At 40.8% G+C, this 19,291-nt stretch overlaps 1 protein-coding gene across 1 annotated transcript in view; it reads right to left on the bottom strand.

Moving 5' to 3' along the window:
* Positions 1–255: 255 nt before the first annotated feature.
* disc1 (DISC1 scaffold protein) overlaps positions 256–19,291 on the bottom strand; it is a 58,623-nt gene continuing 39,587 nt past the window's right edge. The window contains exons 12-14 of the mRNA XM_049600257.1: positions 16,332–16,376; positions 6,153–6,269; positions 256–4,137 (exon numbers count right to left, since the gene is read on the bottom strand). Of these exons, the coding sequence (XP_049456214.1) occupies positions 3,937–4,137; positions 6,153–6,269; positions 16,332–16,376 (363 nt within the window). The 3' untranslated portion in view covers positions 256–3,936. The remainder of the gene's footprint in view (positions 4,138–6,152; positions 6,270–16,331; positions 16,377–19,291) is intronic.

Raw genomic sequence — 19,291 nt, 5'->3', positions numbered from 1 at the left:
TGGAGGCCAAATCGACACTTTGAGCTCTTTGTCACATCCCTCTGGTCAGTCCAGAACAGTTTTTGTTGAGTGACATGGTGCATTGTCCTGCTGGGGGGCCACTGCAGTCAGGGAGTGCCATTCACATGAAGGTGGGTATCTGGTCTATCACAGTGTTTGGGTGGGTGGTATGTATCATGAATGCCAGGACCAAAGGTTTCCCAGCAGAACTTTGCACTGAAACAAGATGATCAGTGTTACTCTGTTCACCTGACAGTGGTTTTAATGTTAATATTATGTATATAATAATGATAATAATAATGTAGAATACACCATGTCATATATCATGAAAGTAGCCATCAAGTGCATATTTGGATTAAGAGGCTTCTTGTTTTAAGTCAGCTGGAAAACATCAAAAACTTTGCATTTCTTATCGCATAGTTTTTCTTTTTACTCTCAGTACATACTGCAGGTACGTACTGTTGCACTGAGTATCAATACAACTGGGACATACTTTTTTGTTATAACATTGCACCTTGAACTTTGACCCTATTGCTCATGTAGCCGTCGCACAAAATTCAAAGTATAAAGAGAAAGTATGCAATCTGGAACACACCAGATGTTAACGTCAACACTTAACATTACCTTGGAGATACAACAAAACGCCATTCGCAGGTCTCCAGAGACGAAGGTCAATTTGGAGAGCTCTGTTATAACTGCATAAATTGTAGACGCTAACATGCAGCAATATATTCCTGACAGTTGAATAACATATGTATTTCTGTCATTGTTGTATAGTTATGTCCTTTCTTTGTTGGTTATCTTTATGATTATTATTTTCACTTTATTCCTTTTACTACTATATATTTGACTGCTTGTCACTCACTTAAATGCACCGTCATCTGTCACTGTGGCTTCTGTCAGTTGTCAGTGAGCTGTCATCTGTCTGCAGCTCAGCCCGTGTGACGAATCTTCCGCTGTGCAAAGGATTATGGATCAGAATAGCCAGAAAAGCATGCTGACTTGATGTTTTAAACCAACTAAGCTAATGTTAGGTCAGTAAGATAGGCACGTACAGCTGATGAACTCTGCTAACAACAGTGTCTGTCTGAAATCATGACCGCTTTGTTTCAAAAATAACTACAAATTTTGTGTGGTAAATCTGCCATTGTCATCAGCAACAGAAACTAAGAGGCAGACAAGACCATATGGAAAAGAGTGTGCAAATAAAACTGATTAGAATAATATATTGTAATACTATATAATAACATTCTGTAATATCATAGCAAACACAGAAACAAAGGGCTTCACACTGCATGGTGCTTCATTTTACATCAGGAAACATCTCACCCTGCTATATCTGCCTGCTGAAAACCATCTGGGTTTTTCTCCGTGGCCATTTTATGAGCAGAGCTGCCATGCGGGGCACAGTATGGCGCACAGATTCAATTATGAGGTGGGGGTGTTTGGCAGGAAGGTGTGTGTGCCAGGCTCTGTCTGTACGCTGCCTGAGGCTGATAGATGTGGAGACTTGTGGCCTGGCAAGTGGTTTGCAACCTGTCAGTAATGTGAGAAAGGCCCATTGTGCTGCTGGAAAAACCCTGATGCACTCAGCTGTGTTTACAGCCCACAGCGCCGGAGTGCAGACACGCCTCTGAGGATCCCTCAACAGCCCCCTGCTCCAAAAACACAGGGCAGAATCAGATGGAGACAAAGCAACATCATCCCATTTTCCCCGCCATGTCCTCTGTGAGGCTGCCTCCCAATTAGCCACACCAGCGCTGCCGAGGCGAGATAACAATAGAAGCCCATGTATCCCCTAAAGACCTCACTAGAGGACCTTTATTACCGTATTGATATCTCCTACATGTCACCACTGCCCTCACTTGCCTGGCAGCATGCCCGCACATTTTATATGAGGGAAAATAACCAGAGGGGCTGTAACTCAATACAAGAAGAAAACAGCAGGACACAACATTAGGCTGAACGGTACATGCTGTAATTAGTGAGATGCTGTAAGGAATAAATATAAAATATGATACAGCGAGTTCAAGCTGCACAGTAAGTTAAAAAACTGATTAATGGGTAAAAGTACAAAAATGGGAAACCCAGTGGAATGAAGTAGAATATTCTGCTGACATACAGTAAAATACAAATAACACACAATCAGTGGCAGGTACAATTATTTCAGAAAAACAGCAGTTGCAAAAACGTATGCATATGTGTCCACTGATATTTATCCTTCAATATTTCCTACATGCAGAGGACATAATTTGACGGATGTATTTTAAAACAGAGAGCATCTCTGAGAGCATACAGTGCTTTAAGACAGGGAGAAGGAAATCTAAATATTGCATTTTCCACACAAAGAAAACAAAGTGTTCAAGTTAGCTCACATTCTGTAGCACCACAAATGAGTTATTTCATGGACAAAATTACATGTAACTGATGTCCAATCGTACAGAAACACACAAGTGCCTAGCTTACCTAAAGATGAAGCGTATGTATTCATTCATGTGCAAGACTGTTCCCAGTAAAACGAGTTTAGATTGTCCACTGGGTCCTTGGCCAAAATTCAGTCAAGTGGTTGTCGTGAGCGATTAGTGATTTTTTTCGGCTTCAGGTTTGCTATTTTAAAAAGTGTAATTTGTCACTTGTAAAAGAAGAAATAACACGTTCTTACTTTTACAAATTAAAAAATTCACGAGTAATGTACCCAACCTTTGGTCAATTCAGTTTACTCAGGGGTTTTGCTGATACAGCGTTACTGTAACGTATGGTGGCTAATGTTAGCTAATGCTAGCAAACACTGGATCGATATTGCTGTGTAACTGACATTACTGAGTTACTAGCTTTTACTTGTGGCCACAAAAATTCAACAGCAATGTCTCTTTCCAGAAATCATGACCTGGTTACTCAAGCAGTTTCTTGTAGGAACTACTTTCTTTAAACCAAACTACACCTGCCAACCGTATCACCCTGCAGAGGGAAGCATGCGTCTACTGCTAGCTCATCTAGCACCACTGAGCTCAGCTGAGGAAATACCAGTAGTGTTTATATCTTGTGTTGTCACAAGCACGAATTCACCATCCAAGAGTATGTGTGCGCTTCCTTCTGTGCAGTGATACAGTTGGTGGATGTAGTTCAGTAAAAAGAAAATAGTTCCTACATGAAACTGCTCACAACCAGGTCTGTGGATTATCTTGAGTAACTGGGTCATGATTTCTGGAAAGAGACATTTTTGGCGCTTTGAGCACCACAAACCAAGTGCCATCTAGTCAAATCGTACTGGAAAGAAGGCAGACATCTTTACAGCCGATATCTCCAAAACTTTGCAGCTCACACCAGAACAATCTAGACTGATAAGTAGCAGGTAAATACATCTTTTTTGAATTGGGGGTGTACTGTCCCTTTAAGGCTGATAATTTGAAACTTCTGAGACTCAACATGTTTGCACATGGCAACAGATCAGAGCAACTGAAAAACCCTTAATAAACCAAATAATCTTACAACTGGTCACATTCTTACAATAAACCCTTATGAAACAAAATTCCACCTATTTGTTCAGCACTAGTAGGACATGACATGAAAACCTGTTTCCAAAAACATCCCAATTGAAAAAATAATCACTATGTCAGCTCTGTGGCCCAAGGCACTCTCTACCTGCTTAAACTCAGGCTGGCAAGATTTGAGGAACTTCATAAATTTGCATTAAAGCTTCTCATATTTTGCATTTATATCAAAATCCTTCATGTTCTTCCATTTGTAGTTGGATCAAATGTTACACAGACTTTCCAAGGCTTTGTACTGGAAACTTTCAGCAGTACCACTGTGAAGCCCTTTGAGTGAGGCTTTACAGTAAATGGATATGGGGTCAGTCCTACTGCAAAGCTGAGGTCAGGCTCTCAGAGAGCCAGTCTGTGTGTGAGTGGTCATAAAACATGACAAGCATCCATTTCAAATGCCCCAGCTGTCACTGAAGTACTGGTCCTCTTCTTCCTCCTCTTCCTCCTCTTCTTCTTCTTCCGTCTCATTTTTCATGAGGTCATCATCTCGTAACTCGTTCACTTCCTCTTCCTCCTCTTCCTCCTCTTTGAGCTGTGCAAGCATGGTTTGTAAAGTGGCTTTTACTTCCTGGACCTCCTTTTCCAGCGACTGTGCAGTGTGAGTTAAGGAAGAATCGGCTGCTACAGACACAAACTGAGAGTCACACATTAACATGTAAATAAAAACGCATGCCAGCAGACAAATATGCAGGAAAATGTGACACTTGTGGCCCTCGTTGGTTAATGGTAATAACAGAGGACAGCCATAACCTGATGAAGTCATCAATCTCCAATTTGGCCACCAAACGGATTACTGGGACAGATCATCAAGTCATACCCAATTTAACCCCATCCAATTCACTATTCATGAGCTCATCTCGTCTGTGGCGCTGGGCATCGGTGTGGGGACCCAAGCAAACAGACTGCCTAGCTAAATTATTCATAAACCATCAATGTAACGGGATAGAGGCTGTCATCAGTGGGGGGGGAGGGGTTGTTTAACCTGCTTAGAAACTCAAATTAATCGTGCGAGTGTCCATCTTAAGTGGCAAATCAAAGGGATGGCTTTGATGGCAGATGGGGCCTGATGGCTCGTTTTACTGTCTGAATGGACACAGATTGTCCTCATTCATAATTAACCAGCCGTTAAAGAGCTTTCCATGGGTACTGCAGACGGTTCTCTTTTAAGGCAACATGGTCCGAACGGGACGACGGAGGTCAGAATCAGACCTTTAAGACTAATCACAGAGATAGACGTAATTTTGCCTACCTACGTACATCTGTTTTTTTCAATCCCATTCTCTGTGGTTGTCCATCTACCTCCTTGTATGGAGAGCAGAGACTCAATTAAGACCCTTACAGACTGGAGGTTTGATCTTCCCGTCACTATGGCAACAGTAGCATCATCCCAAGCTCAGTCTCTGTTCAATTTCTGTAACCCAACAACAATATTGTCCTGTATCTTCAGTGTCCTCTAGTGTCCATGGCGCTTTTGCATGAATGCATCGACTTCAAAACGCCGAGATGACTGGCATGTAAGGACGCGGCGACAGAAAGGTGGAGAGAAGCGGGCCAATCTGTCTATCTCCGACTGCCAGGCTGCACTGATATCATGCAAACAGTGGAGGAGCCTGTGCTGACCCCCCTGACAGCCCAGCGGGAGACTTGAATCTCTAATCAGATGTGAAAAAAGTCCGGCCACACTTCAGCAGAGAGTGAAGGACATACTGCGAAACACACGTCTTTTAGAGATCCTATAACGAAATAAATGTCTTCATCAGATTAAGAAAGTATTTCTGGCAGCCCGTGTTCAAAGAGGAGAAATGAGGTGTGACGTGAAATAAATACATTTAAAAAGAAGCAGGCTAGGTGGCAAATTTTCTTCATCCTGGTGTTGAAATATCGCCTTTTCTATCTGTCTTAATAAGCCCACAGTGTAGAGGGGAAAAGTGGAGCGAGAAAAACACACTAATCTATTTCCAATCAGCTTTCTAATTAGCGCGGAAAATGATGTATTGTGACCTGTAATCAGCTTCAACAGTTTCATTTGAGTCATTATCATGGATATTGTAATTTCCTCCGAGCCAGATCCAGCAAGTGGAAGTGAGCAGACGGAGGAGGAGGAGGAGGGGAGGAGGGGTGGAGGGGTGAGGAGAGGAAGGGAGGGTCAGCAGGAGTATGGACATTAAGATATGACGGGAGCAGAGTCATTACAGTCGCATTCCTCTATCTGTCGAGGCGCTGCCCCTGTCGGCCGACTTTAATCTCGGCCTGTGGTGACTGGCAGCCCACATCAAGCGCCCTCTAATAACCTCGCTTGGACTTTTACCATTTCATTTTCCAGTTGGCACGTCCAGCCTGTCAGGAAAAATCCTCTGATCCCAGTTTATCTTCAATTCCCTCCCTGAATGGACCCATAATGTCAGATAAGACAGGTTGATTTTTCCTCGAAAGGTAAAGTCACATAACATCAGTCAGTCTAAAGGCAGTTTGGATGTGTACTTTTGAGAGTTGGAAGGCCTGGAGGAAACTGGGTCCTTTAGATGGATGGACGGAGACAGAAACTCACACACAGATACAGTCCGTTTATATGATGTATGTATATTTAGAGAGCAGTGAAAGGATATGGGTGAGGGCCTGATCGCGGTTCAGTATGGCCGTCTGCAATTCATCTTCCAAGGTCATTAGTCTGTCACTGATCTGCTCGCAGCGCTCGGTCAGGTCTGCAGCCTCGCTGCACCCGTCCTGGCAAAGAAAAGGAATGAAATGATGGGTGAGGAAAGGAAGGTAGGATCAACAATTGATGCTGCAATGCCTTGAGTTAGTCTGTCTAACAATAACAACAAGAATAAATGAGGATTTTAATACTGGTATAACAACAATACTGAAATATTTGGAGTCATCTAGTAAAACAGATTGGGAGCATCTGCTGTTTTGAAGCAGTGCAACATTAGCGTTGTTATTTTTTTACTGAGAATTAGCAGGTATCTAAAAGTTCACTTGAGTATATTTTACATCAACATGCAACTACTGATTTTCTCAAAATGGCCGTGTAACTATGTTTTTTTGCAGGTGATACCACAAACACCTCCAATGTCACAACAGTAAGAAAGAACAGTCATGTACAACATGACATACATGACATACAACAAATTAAGATGGAGGTGGACCCTTTGTGATGACGCCATGGCTACACCTTAGTATAGCACTTATTGAAGAGGTAAATTTGCAATTAGGTATCGCACTTTCACAAAGCAGAGGCCATGATACCCTGACTTTTAGTCTCTAGTATGGATCAAACTCCAAAGCACTTGATCCTACATTTCCCATAATGCACCTGGATAGAGTCTTTCATCAGCCCCTAGCTGCCTGGTAAACAACCACATCACCCAAATCCCACACCTCAGATTTGTAACCCAAACTTTTTAGTGTCGTCATGTTACTGAAATTTCTGACTTTGAAACAACATCTTAAAAAATATCAATATTCAACACTATTTTTGATACCATGGGGAAAAATTTACACTGAGGGCATCCAATTTAATTTCGTTATTACCATTATTATATGTTTTTTATGTTTCTGTTTCTCTCTGATCAGTAAACTGAAATTCATGTGTAAACCTGGTGGAGTGCCCCAACACTAAAAACCCACACTGTGTTATGACCATGCTTCAAAGCATTGCTAACGCCTAAACAGAGAATAATGACTGTAGTTGTAAGGCATTATAGCTGTCAGTTTAAACTGATCAGTTTCTTAGTTGTATTTTGTGGAGACATATGATATGATACAGTATCTTGTGATTTAATATGAGGTAATATTATAACTACACTTATAGCAAAGATCCACAATCCTCTTCTTGCAATATCTTGTTTAAAAAAGTCATTAGAACTATAAAACACTTGTGCTTATAATTAACTTCATGCTGAACAGCGCTACAGGTAACACCCGTGCAACAACATCTGTGGCATTACTGTGTCATTTGCTGTGTGTGTTAGGGACCCCCTATAAACTTGTATTTTGTAATCTTGTCACCTCTTGGATAAACTAGCAAAAGCATAACCAAAAAAGTTGTTTATTGTTATTATTAACCCCAAGATTAAACCTACGGGAGACTTCATGCCCAACTGTGACTTCAAACAGAGGTGATTTTCTGTTTTTTGTGATCACTGATTTATGAAGATATACTTAGATTGTTGCTCTTTGTACTGCTGGCACAGCTGCAACCTTGACTCACGTTAGTCTTCCCTGCAGATTTTTAAATTACTTTTACCCAACTGCTGATAAATTCTCAAATTGACCATCATAATATTATACTGACAATATGTACACTTAAATGGTGCTACACTCTATTTACATTTAGATGCACTAAATTATGTCCAACAACACAAATCCACTCAGATGGGGGTCTGTAGTCTGATATCAGTGTAGTATCTGTCATCAAACAGGCTTGAAATGCAGACTATCATCATTACAAGTACAAAGGTACGAGACCAGACATACAGATTATGGAAAACATGAATAGTGCACCTTCATACTAGTTTGCATAATTGTCCATGTTTTAGAAATAAAACTAGCCCATATGTTGCCACACAGTCCAGCTTCTCATTTTCATCAAACCAAAATAATTCAGGATTTTTGTTCTGCATTCTTACAAAGGTGCACGGAAGTTATCATTTAAAGTATGAGCGTGTACTCAGAGCACGGACTGAGATGGTCAAGAAAACCAGCCGAAGCTTGTATGCACAGTTGTGTTCTCCAATCAGTCATGATTGTCATGTAAGAATGTGGCCAAAACGGTTACTGCACTCAAGTTCAAAATACTGCCGCGAGTCGTGCAAGTCCGGCTTCTTTGCTGCTAACGCTGCTGCCGGGATACAGCTGAGGAGGAGCCGGCTGCTAATGCTATGTACCGGGACACTGCTAATGCTGCTTGCCATGCTGCTGTCGTAACTGTAACTCATGCTGAGACTCTACTGACTGCGTGACTGGTAGACGGCGGTGGGTGGCGCAACAGGCCAAAACACAAATTCAAAACATAAACATGATTTGCGGACCGTAAAAATTTTTTTTAAATGCAAATATTCTGGCTGTACTATTGTTGTCGGTGAGATCAGTATGTTATATTAAGATTATTCCTTAGTCTCTGTGACATATTACAACTATTTGCTTTAGATTTCTTACATATAGCTCCTTTAAAAAAATATGTTGGTATTGTACATTTCTGCCAACTGTGGATATGTTAGATTTGCAAGTTATTATGTAGTTGATACCTTGAAACTTTTCTTTTCAACAACCCTGTGGTTATTGTGTGGTTAAGTTAAGGCTCAGACAACACTTGGTTATGGTTAGGAAAAGATCATGCTTTGGCTGGGGGCATATTCCTGGCAGGAAAAGCAGCAATGTCTCCGCAAAAAAACAAGAAAAAAATTGTTGTTTGGTGCTTAATACGCTGCTAGAAACACAGCAATGACTGATTAAATCACAACTGGTTTTGTTGTTGGTCTCTAACAGTGGTCTGCAGTGGCCTAGATGTCTCGCCATCCACCATCACCTCCATCTCCAAATAACAGAGTCAGCTCATATACTACATCACTTTAGAAACGCTGATACAACACAGATGAAATGTGCAAATGTAACCAAGTTTTTGGGAACCCCTGTGGTGTATGTCAAACAAATAAAGTTGGCACTCTAGACTGAGGAATAATAATGACACTTTTACACCCAAGAATAGTGAGTTTGTGTTAAAATATTTCAATTAAATATTCAGGATTGTAGGACTGTTTGTAGGACCGTTTAAAGGTACTGTATGAAGGCCTACTTGAGTTACAATAATTGCTGTTATACAAGTATGAAGAGGACATTAAGTGCAAAATCTTTTCATTTTAACCCGTTTTGCCTTGAGATGTTTCTCTTTAATTTTAGTTTCAATAACGTCAAATTGCATAATGTGCTCTTATAACCATGACTCAGAGCTGAAGGAGCTTTTCAGAGTTTTCAAAGACTCATTTCATCTCTTTCACACTAAATCCTTGACAGTGTTTCAACCAGACATTGGAGAGAGGCTGGGCAGACAAAAGACACAAGGCTGCCAAAACTTCTGTTTGGTAAAGCGCCAAGGTCATAATGTACACGATACACACTGGGGGGGGGGGGGCGCAACATTCAGTGGTGTATCTGCAGATCACCAGACTCAGTGCTGTGAGGCCGAGTGTGTGCTGCAGGATGGTGGATGGTGGAGATGTCAGGGTGGTGGTGGAGGAGCAGAGTGCAGTAGGGCACGGAGCATTCAGAGAGCAGAGCTGGCCGTAATTAGAACAGGCCCCTTTGCAGACATCGTGTCCTAGTTTCTTCACACTTATCAAGCATAGAGAACACAAACACACACACACACACACACACACACACACACACACACACACACACACACAAGAGCACACAGACATAAAGCAAATAGACACACACATGCGCGCGCCGACCCAGTGTTCTCATCAAACAGCACATAGAGAGTCTAATCTGACTCATAGCTGCAGGTAGAAAATTTCAACTCCCTGCAGCTCAGAGGTGTCAAAACAATCACTGGAAAGTCGTGTTTCTGGTCTCTGTCCTGGAATAGCACTCCTTCTCTGGATGATGTAACACCCCAAAAGAAATGTACAACAACAACAGGCCTGAGGCGCGACGATATGTACAAGTCCTCCCTGATGCAATTAAGGACTTAAGTGAGACTTAAAGGCAAAATGGAACAAAGGGTTTAAAGAAAACATCATGTTTTTGCGTGTGAGGCTCTTAAATGAACAAACAATCACTGACACAATCCTCTGTCCGCAGGCGTCACCTTGTGTAAAGCCCGGATCCTAGTCCTCCTATACCAAGACAGTCCGCTTATAGATTGACTGAGCTGTTTGTTTGTCGAGGTTAGGAGCTTCTTTAGCAGATAAGATCCCTGTGTTTGTGCAGCTGATTGATTCTAAACTTTACAGCCTTCAGTCAGCATCTGTAAAGTCAATACAACCACAGGATAGAAGACAAAAGCTCACAGTGCCGAATGACACTGTTGGAAACATCCTCTGGTACACAAACCTTTTAAACAACTATTGAAAAGATGTTGTTTTGCTCCTGCTGCTGCTAAAACAATACAAATTACTTTCTCTGCTACCTCTGCCTTTGACAAACAAGGAAACATGTGAAATGAGATTTCAACAACATGCCAATTTGTCTAATAGAATCCCGGGCATACATGTATTGGCGCGTTGATTCCTGATGCACATTACTGCTAATGTTATTAGAGCAAAGGTAAACAAAGCAGACTGCAGAAGCATGAGCAGATTATTCATAAATTCAATATTCAGACTCATGTATGCATTGGTATGCTTATTTAAGCAATAATGAGTGAGAGACAGCAGGTAATTGTGCATGCTCCCCCGGGTGCTGTTAGGCCTGACACTTTGTGCGGGCAATACAAAGCAATGATATTGCACTGGTATTACACTCAAGGTCATAATTGCTTGTACAAACAATGAAGGAGCTGAATTCATTTTAAACTCAAAAGTAAATTAGCTTATGATTAAGTAGCGTCTTTGTTATCACTGATGCTCTGTTGGTAGAGATGCTATCAGTTTCCAAGAACGTCTACAAGGTCATTATTAAGTATGTGCAGATGGTGTGAGGTGTTACTGTCTGAAACTGTGCCCCAATTCTCTACTACACGCTAATTCAAATTAGGTTTTGAGGATGTGGTTTTCACACTGGAAAAGTGTCAAAGTAAGTACAAGAAGTAAGTACTGTTACCTCTCTGTGACAGCTTACCAGCTCCGAACTGTTGTTGGGAACATGCTGGCTTATTAACATTAAATTAGCTTGGCTCATTATTAACTGGTAACTAGCTTCTAGCAGTCCAGACCACTATGCAGAAGGAAGGATGGTGAGGCGTTCAGGTGCTGTTCACTTACCACAAAACAATAAACATGTCCTTCTCGTGAGGTTGAACAGTAGCCAAGAGCTTCTCTAGACACCTAATTCTACTGCTATCATCATTTTTTGCTGCCTGCTGTCTTCACCACCACACCCTGAGAGAGCTGCTTCCCTCCACACACACCTTGAAGTACATGTCACACCCTCACAGGTTACCCACGAGGCCACCGCCCTTACAGGGGAAAAAGGGTGAGCTGGTAACAGTATGTACACATACACACTATGCAGACATAGGGCCTGTGTCCACACAGCATTTTTTTTACTGAGTACTGACTTCTTTTTTCAGTTGTTCCCTATGATGAGAGAGTGTATGTGACTTCATGCAGCAACCAGGAGCCTTTTTTCCGAGCGCTCCAGCTTTTGAGTGCAGCTGCTCCAAGCACCTCTAGTTGAAAATCTCTGAACTTTTCAGAAAGATGCTGGTGGCATCACTGCAGTTCCTTTAGCTACTGTATGATAGGTCAGTCCGAAACTATCACAACAAAGTCAGAAAAGCGTGGGAGCAGATCATCGGGACACTGAATGTTGCTGGTCAGTCAGTCAACTCTCTGTTAATGACTGATTGATTGATTTTTATTTGTGTCATGCACACGTCCATGTGCTCAACCCTCGTGGGTTTACAATACATCTTTACAATGATGTTGCAGTTACAATCAAAAGTATGCTATTTAACTACTCAGTCCAGAAACAGAACACTCTGCCTCCTATCCCAGACCTGACAAAGACATTCAGCCACAAAATGTTTCCTTTCTGAAGCCAAACTCAAATTTTTTTTGAGTCAATCAATCATCATCCAACCAAAAAAAACACAACATAGATAGAGGTCATCTTACTGAAAAGTACATTCCTTATGTCTTCATATACAGGACAGTTGAACAAGAAGTGAACCTCACTCTCAGCTTCACCTAAATTACACAACAAACAAATTCTGTCCTCCTCTGGGGTGGCGTTAAACCTTCCAGTCTCTAAGGCTAATGGTGACGTTCCTGAGCGCAACTCTGCATATAGCGATCTTTGTCTTTTGTTTAGATTATACTTCACGTAAGGTTCCACACTGTAGCTGTTCTTTATGAGACAATAAGTTGGTAGTTTTGGTTCATACCATGTATCATCAGACCATTTTTCTCTAAACATGTAAAACATTTCACTCCTAACCTCCTGAATATCACAAAGGGACCTGTTCTGAAAAAAAAAAGACAAGTTGTTCAGTTGCTTAATGTAGCATTACATTAGCTACATAGCTAACGTTAGCGTCAAGATATTGTTGGCATAGAAGCATACCCACTGAGGCTGTTCTCATGTGTTGTTTGTACATTTTCCTATGAAGAGTAATGCACAAAAAATTGTACATATCCCACACAGTCATGAGCCAGTACTTTGTGCATAACCTAAGTATTTTTTAAGAGGGAAGCGGCCCCGAGCAGTCCAGTTAGGAGGCCGGTAGGGGCGGTGGAAGTTTCACAAAACACAGGACTTTTCTGTCAGGGGATAGGTGTTCAAAACCGTGTGAACTTTAAGTGAACTTTGAGGCAATTTTGAGTCTTGTTAAGGTACGTCCTGTTTATTTTCCTACACCAAACCACGGTGACTTAACTTGCCTCAACCTAACCTCAGTAACTTTACACTAATACCTCACTTTACATTAAGGATGTCAATGTGGGTCACTAATTCTTAGAATTTCATGAGAACCGTTGTGTGTGCATTTTCGTAGGATATCATATGAAACTATGTATGAGGATAGGTTGACCTGCATGGAGCAGTTTATTAAAAAAGCACTGGGAGCGTTTTTATGAAAAGCTGGGATGAAACGCTCCCCGGCGCCCTGCCACCACTTCTCTGCTGTTAAAAAATGCTGTGTGTACACAGGCCCTGAAAACAATTTATTTTTTGTTTTCCCAAGGTCCTCATTAGTCTGACCACCACCTGCAATTGTTTTTCATATTCCATACCATGTACTGATTGTAGTTTTTATAGCATATTGTTTAAGTAGTTAAGATATAAGAAATCAACTCACTTAACTGTTTTATACTAACAGGAAATGATTTGTGTGCCTTTAGACATCAATCAAACTGCCACTTTAGAACGTCATGTCACATTATAATAATAATACCTTTAATTATATACTTTTTGTTTCTGTCTTACCATCACTTACAATTATTTAAACGTTTAAGTCATTCATTGCATTCACTGTTGGACAATAGCGTTCAACAACAGTCACTCAAAAATCAACATTTATTTATGCTGACAGTTTTGAGCATACTTACTTTTGTCACTTTTCAAGAGTGAAGTAGGATTGAGATTCAGCTTTAGAGTGAGCTGTTACTGTTCACTTCTGTGCCACACAATGCACAATTATCCACAATTGTTCACATTTTTGGAAAAAGTATCCAACTTCCTCTTTGTGAACTTTGATTGTTAGCGACGTTGAAAAGCTTCAGTTTGATTGACATCACACGTACTGAACCCAATTACCTGTTAGTTACACTTAGTGCCAAAACAATATGAAGATAGCCTACAGTTAGTAAGCATTATGGAACTGTGACACAGCAGTCGTCTCTTCTAACAAGGCTGGTGTAAATTTCATGACATTATCATCAAAGCTACCTGATTAATAAAAGCCGTCAACAATTCAATTTAATAATGTCTCTATTCTTGTTTGATGCTGTGGGTCAGTGTGAAGAGGGGGATGTAAGGACCTTGAGAGGATAAAAGAACAATTAGTAGAGATTACAAGAAAATGGAGTAGTGCTAAAACACACACTTGCACACATGCACGCACACCAATCAATCTCCATTGTGGCAGCAGGGCAGCAGCTTGGCAGCAGCTAAGTGGAAATCATTTACTTAAAGTCATTATGGAAAGGAGAAAGAGGTCAGACGCTCTGCGAGGCAGAGAATCCAGCTCCTTACAGCGCTATCACAACACCATCAAGACAAAGACAGAGATACCATTTAACAGCCATCATATAGTTTGACACAGCGATGCATCATACTTAATTGTGACTGAGGCATTTTATGTCAGCTAGGTTTTCAATAATTCGATGTGATTCAGAGTTGCATAGCTCAAATATACAAGTTACTGTCCTGCTGTAGGCTGTACACGTTGTGCATAGGCATACACTGACCCCTCCAACCTTAGTTACTGTTGCTAAGCCTGTCGAGTTTTATAATAACGGTCCTGAATTTACCGTCAAAATCCTTGGTCATTTCTTAAGAAACTGCTTCTTTGATTTTCACGCAGAGGTAGAAAAAAGAGCCATCTTAATTGTAGCCAGCCTCTTAAGATTCTGGTGTCACAAGCAAACTTTATTGTAGCTTCATAGCTAATTAAGCTAATTGAGCTGTCCTTGGCTGAATTTTTAAGTCTTAAAATACTCAAGTCAAGACAGCTAAAAAGCTTCTGTAAAGTGCCCAGTCTCACTCTGAAGTCGTCCAAAATTCGGCACTTGGGCAGTGACTTGCGGTGTGAGAAACCAAAGAAAAAAGGCGCCCTTTATCGTCGGTATGATACACGGCCGGTTCCTGTTATTATTTGACGGCACCTGGCGGCGTCAGGTGGGAAACGCAGTGCCACAAGGACAAAAGTTAAGGCCGCAAGAGGGGTGTTGAATGGGTCCAACAAACCACGACTTTCACCTGAGAGAGCAGTGTTCACGTCCTGTAAGATTATAAAGCCAAACTGTTTTCTTTTTTCCTAAACCTAACCGCATGTTGTTGGTTTTTTGCCTACGCCCAACCATGTGTCTTTGTTGCTGAAGGAAAAAAAACAACAATCAACATCAATTTGCTGCGTTGTACCGACGTAGTGCATTTATTTCAAAAGAGACAGTGTTTCTAGGATGAAGTGCATATAACAGGCACTGTCTTCATTGTCGACGAGGTCTGAGTGAGAATGTGTTGCTCTTTACGGGTCTTAAATGGCTTCAAATGGTATTATGCTAAAAAAAAACTGAGGCTAAAGCTACATGTCCCTGGCAAAACATTAGCATGCCCACCAGTTGTTGATTTATGTAGACGATATAGAAATATAGAGTGTCCTATTTTTTGTAGTAGCTAGTTTGTCCTTATATTTTAAGTATGGTAAGGAAAATGCAAAATCACATTTGTAGACATCAACACACTGTTTAATCCATGTTTAATCCATTCCACACTGTCCAATCCATTCCTCACAATTTTGCTCATGTATTTTTGTTTTTTGGAAAGAAACCACCCACTAAACTCTATATGGAGTGATGCTTTTGCTACAGTCTCATACAGATTGCTTCAAAATGTCCAATGTTTGACAACCTGCCATGGAGGGTATGTATAATGTTCTGAGATATTGCAGTAATTCTGTAAGTTTTGATCAGTTTTAGGTGCTAAATCACGATGTAATAAGGCACACATGCAGAGGAATTTTAACTGTGAATCCAGGATAAGACATGCGTACACCGTTATCAGACTCACAACACTGTATTCTGGTTTAAAATCCTGCATGAGACACTCACTTTAAAAGTTCAGGAAGCATTTTACTATTTGGCTACCAGGTATAAAAGAATATAAATCTTTGAATTTAAAGCAGGGAGGTGCTGAGAGGAGAATACATACTCAGCAAAACCCTCCCCTGTATAAATAATAAAGGTCTTTGTGCAAACTCAGACAGTCAGCCACACCGACCAACACTCCTCATGCAGATCAGTATTGATCTGCCAGTCAGAGAGGCGGCAGAGGTCATGTTTAAGTTAAGGTCAACTAATGGATTCTTCTTTGTCCCAGTAAGCCCCACGTCAATGCAACTGACACTTTAATTACACCAATAACATTCCAGCATACAGTGACAGTGTTAGCATTACCAACCTCTGGGTGATTATCCTCCATGCAGAACAGGAACTCCTCCAATTTCTGCAACAAAAAAGAAACATTTGTTGAGGCCACACAGTCATAAACCTGCTCATGAATTATGGAAAATGCAATTATGTTGGCTGTGTACTGTATGTGTACAGCATCATCATAATGAGAGGAGGTTGTAATTATTCAACACCAAAACTGACAAGGAGAAAATAGATTAACTGGCTCATCTGTACTGCAGGTTTTCTTTGTTAGTATTCAAAGTGTGTAATTGTACATTCTTCACTAAGGAAGGAAGTAATTACTGTACCTATTGGAGGCTAACACTTTGTTTGTGGCTTTAGGGTAAGTGCATAAGAAGGCCGAGTAACAACATATAATAATCAACAAAGTTTTAATTATTATTTTCGAATCAAAAATTGTGTAACCTTTAACGCCATGCCCTCATTGCTTTGCTCTCCAGTGAACACAGCTCTTTATGCAGTATCTGATTGTTTAAACCAGTGATGCTCAACGTAGGGTCCACGGACCAAATCAGGCCCACCATAGGATGCTGGAAGGCCCGCCGACCATTTTGTGATTCACAATATAAATAAATTGATTCACGCTGGGATTTTTTTTGTTGTACTTTGAATGTAAATAGGGTGCCCTTTCTGAAAAAAGCATCAAGTAGAGCTTGTCCATCAAATGGTGCCACCCCTGCATGCACCTGATCCAGTAAATATAACATATGACAGGCAACTACGCCCCACTGTCTGACATAATCATTAGCAAATTTTATCATAATCATAAATAAACTTTACAAAAAGTCATTATTATGGTGTACTACAGTTCTGCAAGTGTTTTGTCCAAGTTGTGTTGCCATACACCAGCAGAACACAGCTCAAAGGCATATTCAACTAACGTTAATGTCTTTATTACATAATATTTGTGTCTGAGTAAAGTGTCAAATCATTTATGTCATGCCACATGTGTAATTCAGTAGCTTTCACTTATCGAATATTGGTATAGTATACCGCAGCGGTTTCCAACTGGTCCACGGTGGTCCAGATGTCTCCTTTGACATTAGTTCCAGGTCCACACAGTTTAACACACTTAGTGCCACACTTGCAATTGGTCATGTCGTTGAGCTAGGTTGCTGTCTCTGTCAAGTAGCTGTCCTTAAGTCACTTAATACAACAGAAAATGGCACTTCAAAATAAAAGCTCTGCGCTGGAAATGTACTGCTCTTAAAAATAAAGTGTGCCACTTGCAGTGCATTCAGAATGGGCCCATGACCCACTTTTGGGGCGCAACCCACCAGTTGGGAAGCACTGGTATGCTGTATAGCTGTACTTGCTAATGATAAACAATACAATATGGTAGGAACTGAGTTTTCAATTTTTGAAAATTTTGATAAAGGCCTCTGACAGATTTGGTCCCCCCCTAAATATTGACTCCATGGCTATGACCTTGACCTGACCTGTGTGGGGCTGATTTGCCTCTTGACAAAGATGAGTGAGGACAGCAAACGTCCAAAGGTTGAAAATGGGCAATTCATTTATTATATATATTGATTATATTATTAATGTGTATTAACGTTTATTAAAGGTGGCCCCCAGGCAAAGGAAGTTGAGTAGGTCTATCCCTGGTTTAAGCACTCCAATTTTGAACCATCCGCTCAAACTGGATTGTCTTTATTCTCTCCAGTAACATCCATCTCACAGCAACATATAATCATGTATTCTTCTAGATACAGATTGCAAAAGTTTTCTGGCGTCCAACTGATAATAAACTCTTCTGGTGTCTGTTGCCTTGAGGTAATATCTACCACATTAGCATCCAAATTAAAGGGCATTTTTGATATGTGGGTTCTTGAATATTCAGAGAAGTTTAACTTTATGCAGAAAAACACTAAATGGCTGAAATATGAGAATAATAGAAAAAGATGTCTGATATTTTTTCTGTGGTGTTTGCTTCCCGCGAGAAAAAGCCTCCTGGTGCAGGATATAAATATCCACTTAATGTGCTGCTATCCATCTCGTCTCTTTGATGAGAGATTACAGGGGGTTTGTTCTTGTGAAAAACATGTTCGCTGGCAGTTGTCATTTATGTTACTAAATGCTGCAAAGAGCATTTACGCTACAGATGTGCTTTTGCTTTTCTGTCCATGTAGTTTATGCAGATTCAAAGCAACACTGTGACTCATTTCCAAAGAGGATTTCTAAATTGCGGAGCAGTGATGCTCTGAAATATTTAAGGACTGATGCTTAAAGTCTAAACGTTTTAAATATATATTTTTTTGCAGCCACAAGATAAACATTTTGCTCCATTGAGCTCTAGTGTTTCTAGCTCAGAGGACACAGAAAACAGAGTGCACAGGACAGAGACAAAAGAAATAAATGCTTGGCTGTCTCACCTTTTAGTTCTTGGAGAAATGTTAGGAGGGGCCGGGCTTTAGGAGGAGAAAGAAAAGCAGAGAGAAACAAAGGGAAAGCAGAAAATGGATCCATGCAGTTTGTAAAATGCGGTCAGACGGGGTAGGGAAACAAGACATCAATGCAAAGTTTTGGTTCATGGTTGCACTGAACAAGACAGTGAGAGAAGGTTAAGAGGATGCAGCAGTAGTAGAATTTAATACGACAATGAAAATCCACAGTTTTAATACATGCAGGTGGAGATTCTGCCAACAGCACCGGTAAAGATCACTGGCAAGTGTTTGCTCATGGCTACAGTCCAGTAAATCCATACTGAAATAAGTACATTTAAAATTCAAAGGATCAACTATTGTTAAAAAAAACACCAAACACGAGTCTGTGAGCTCAAACTAACAAAATATAGTCTCACAAAAACACGTCTGGCAAGTGCTGGTTTTTTTTTTATTAATGCTGGCTGTGCTGGCTTTGTTCCTATCTCAGACGAGTCTGTCAGACTACGTGGGCGGAGGAAAGTGTGAGGAGAGGAGAGAATGAGTTGGACTCTGCCCTGAG

Source organism: Epinephelus fuscoguttatus, linkage group LG16 (genome assembly GCF_011397635.1).
Source record: "Epinephelus fuscoguttatus linkage group LG16, E.fuscoguttatus.final_Chr_v1".
NCBI classification, from domain to species: Eukaryota; Metazoa; Chordata; class Actinopteri; order Perciformes; family Serranidae; genus Epinephelus; species Epinephelus fuscoguttatus.
The sequence above is the reverse complement of the archived record's forward strand: the minus strand, read 5'-3'. Positions and strand labels throughout refer to the sequence as shown.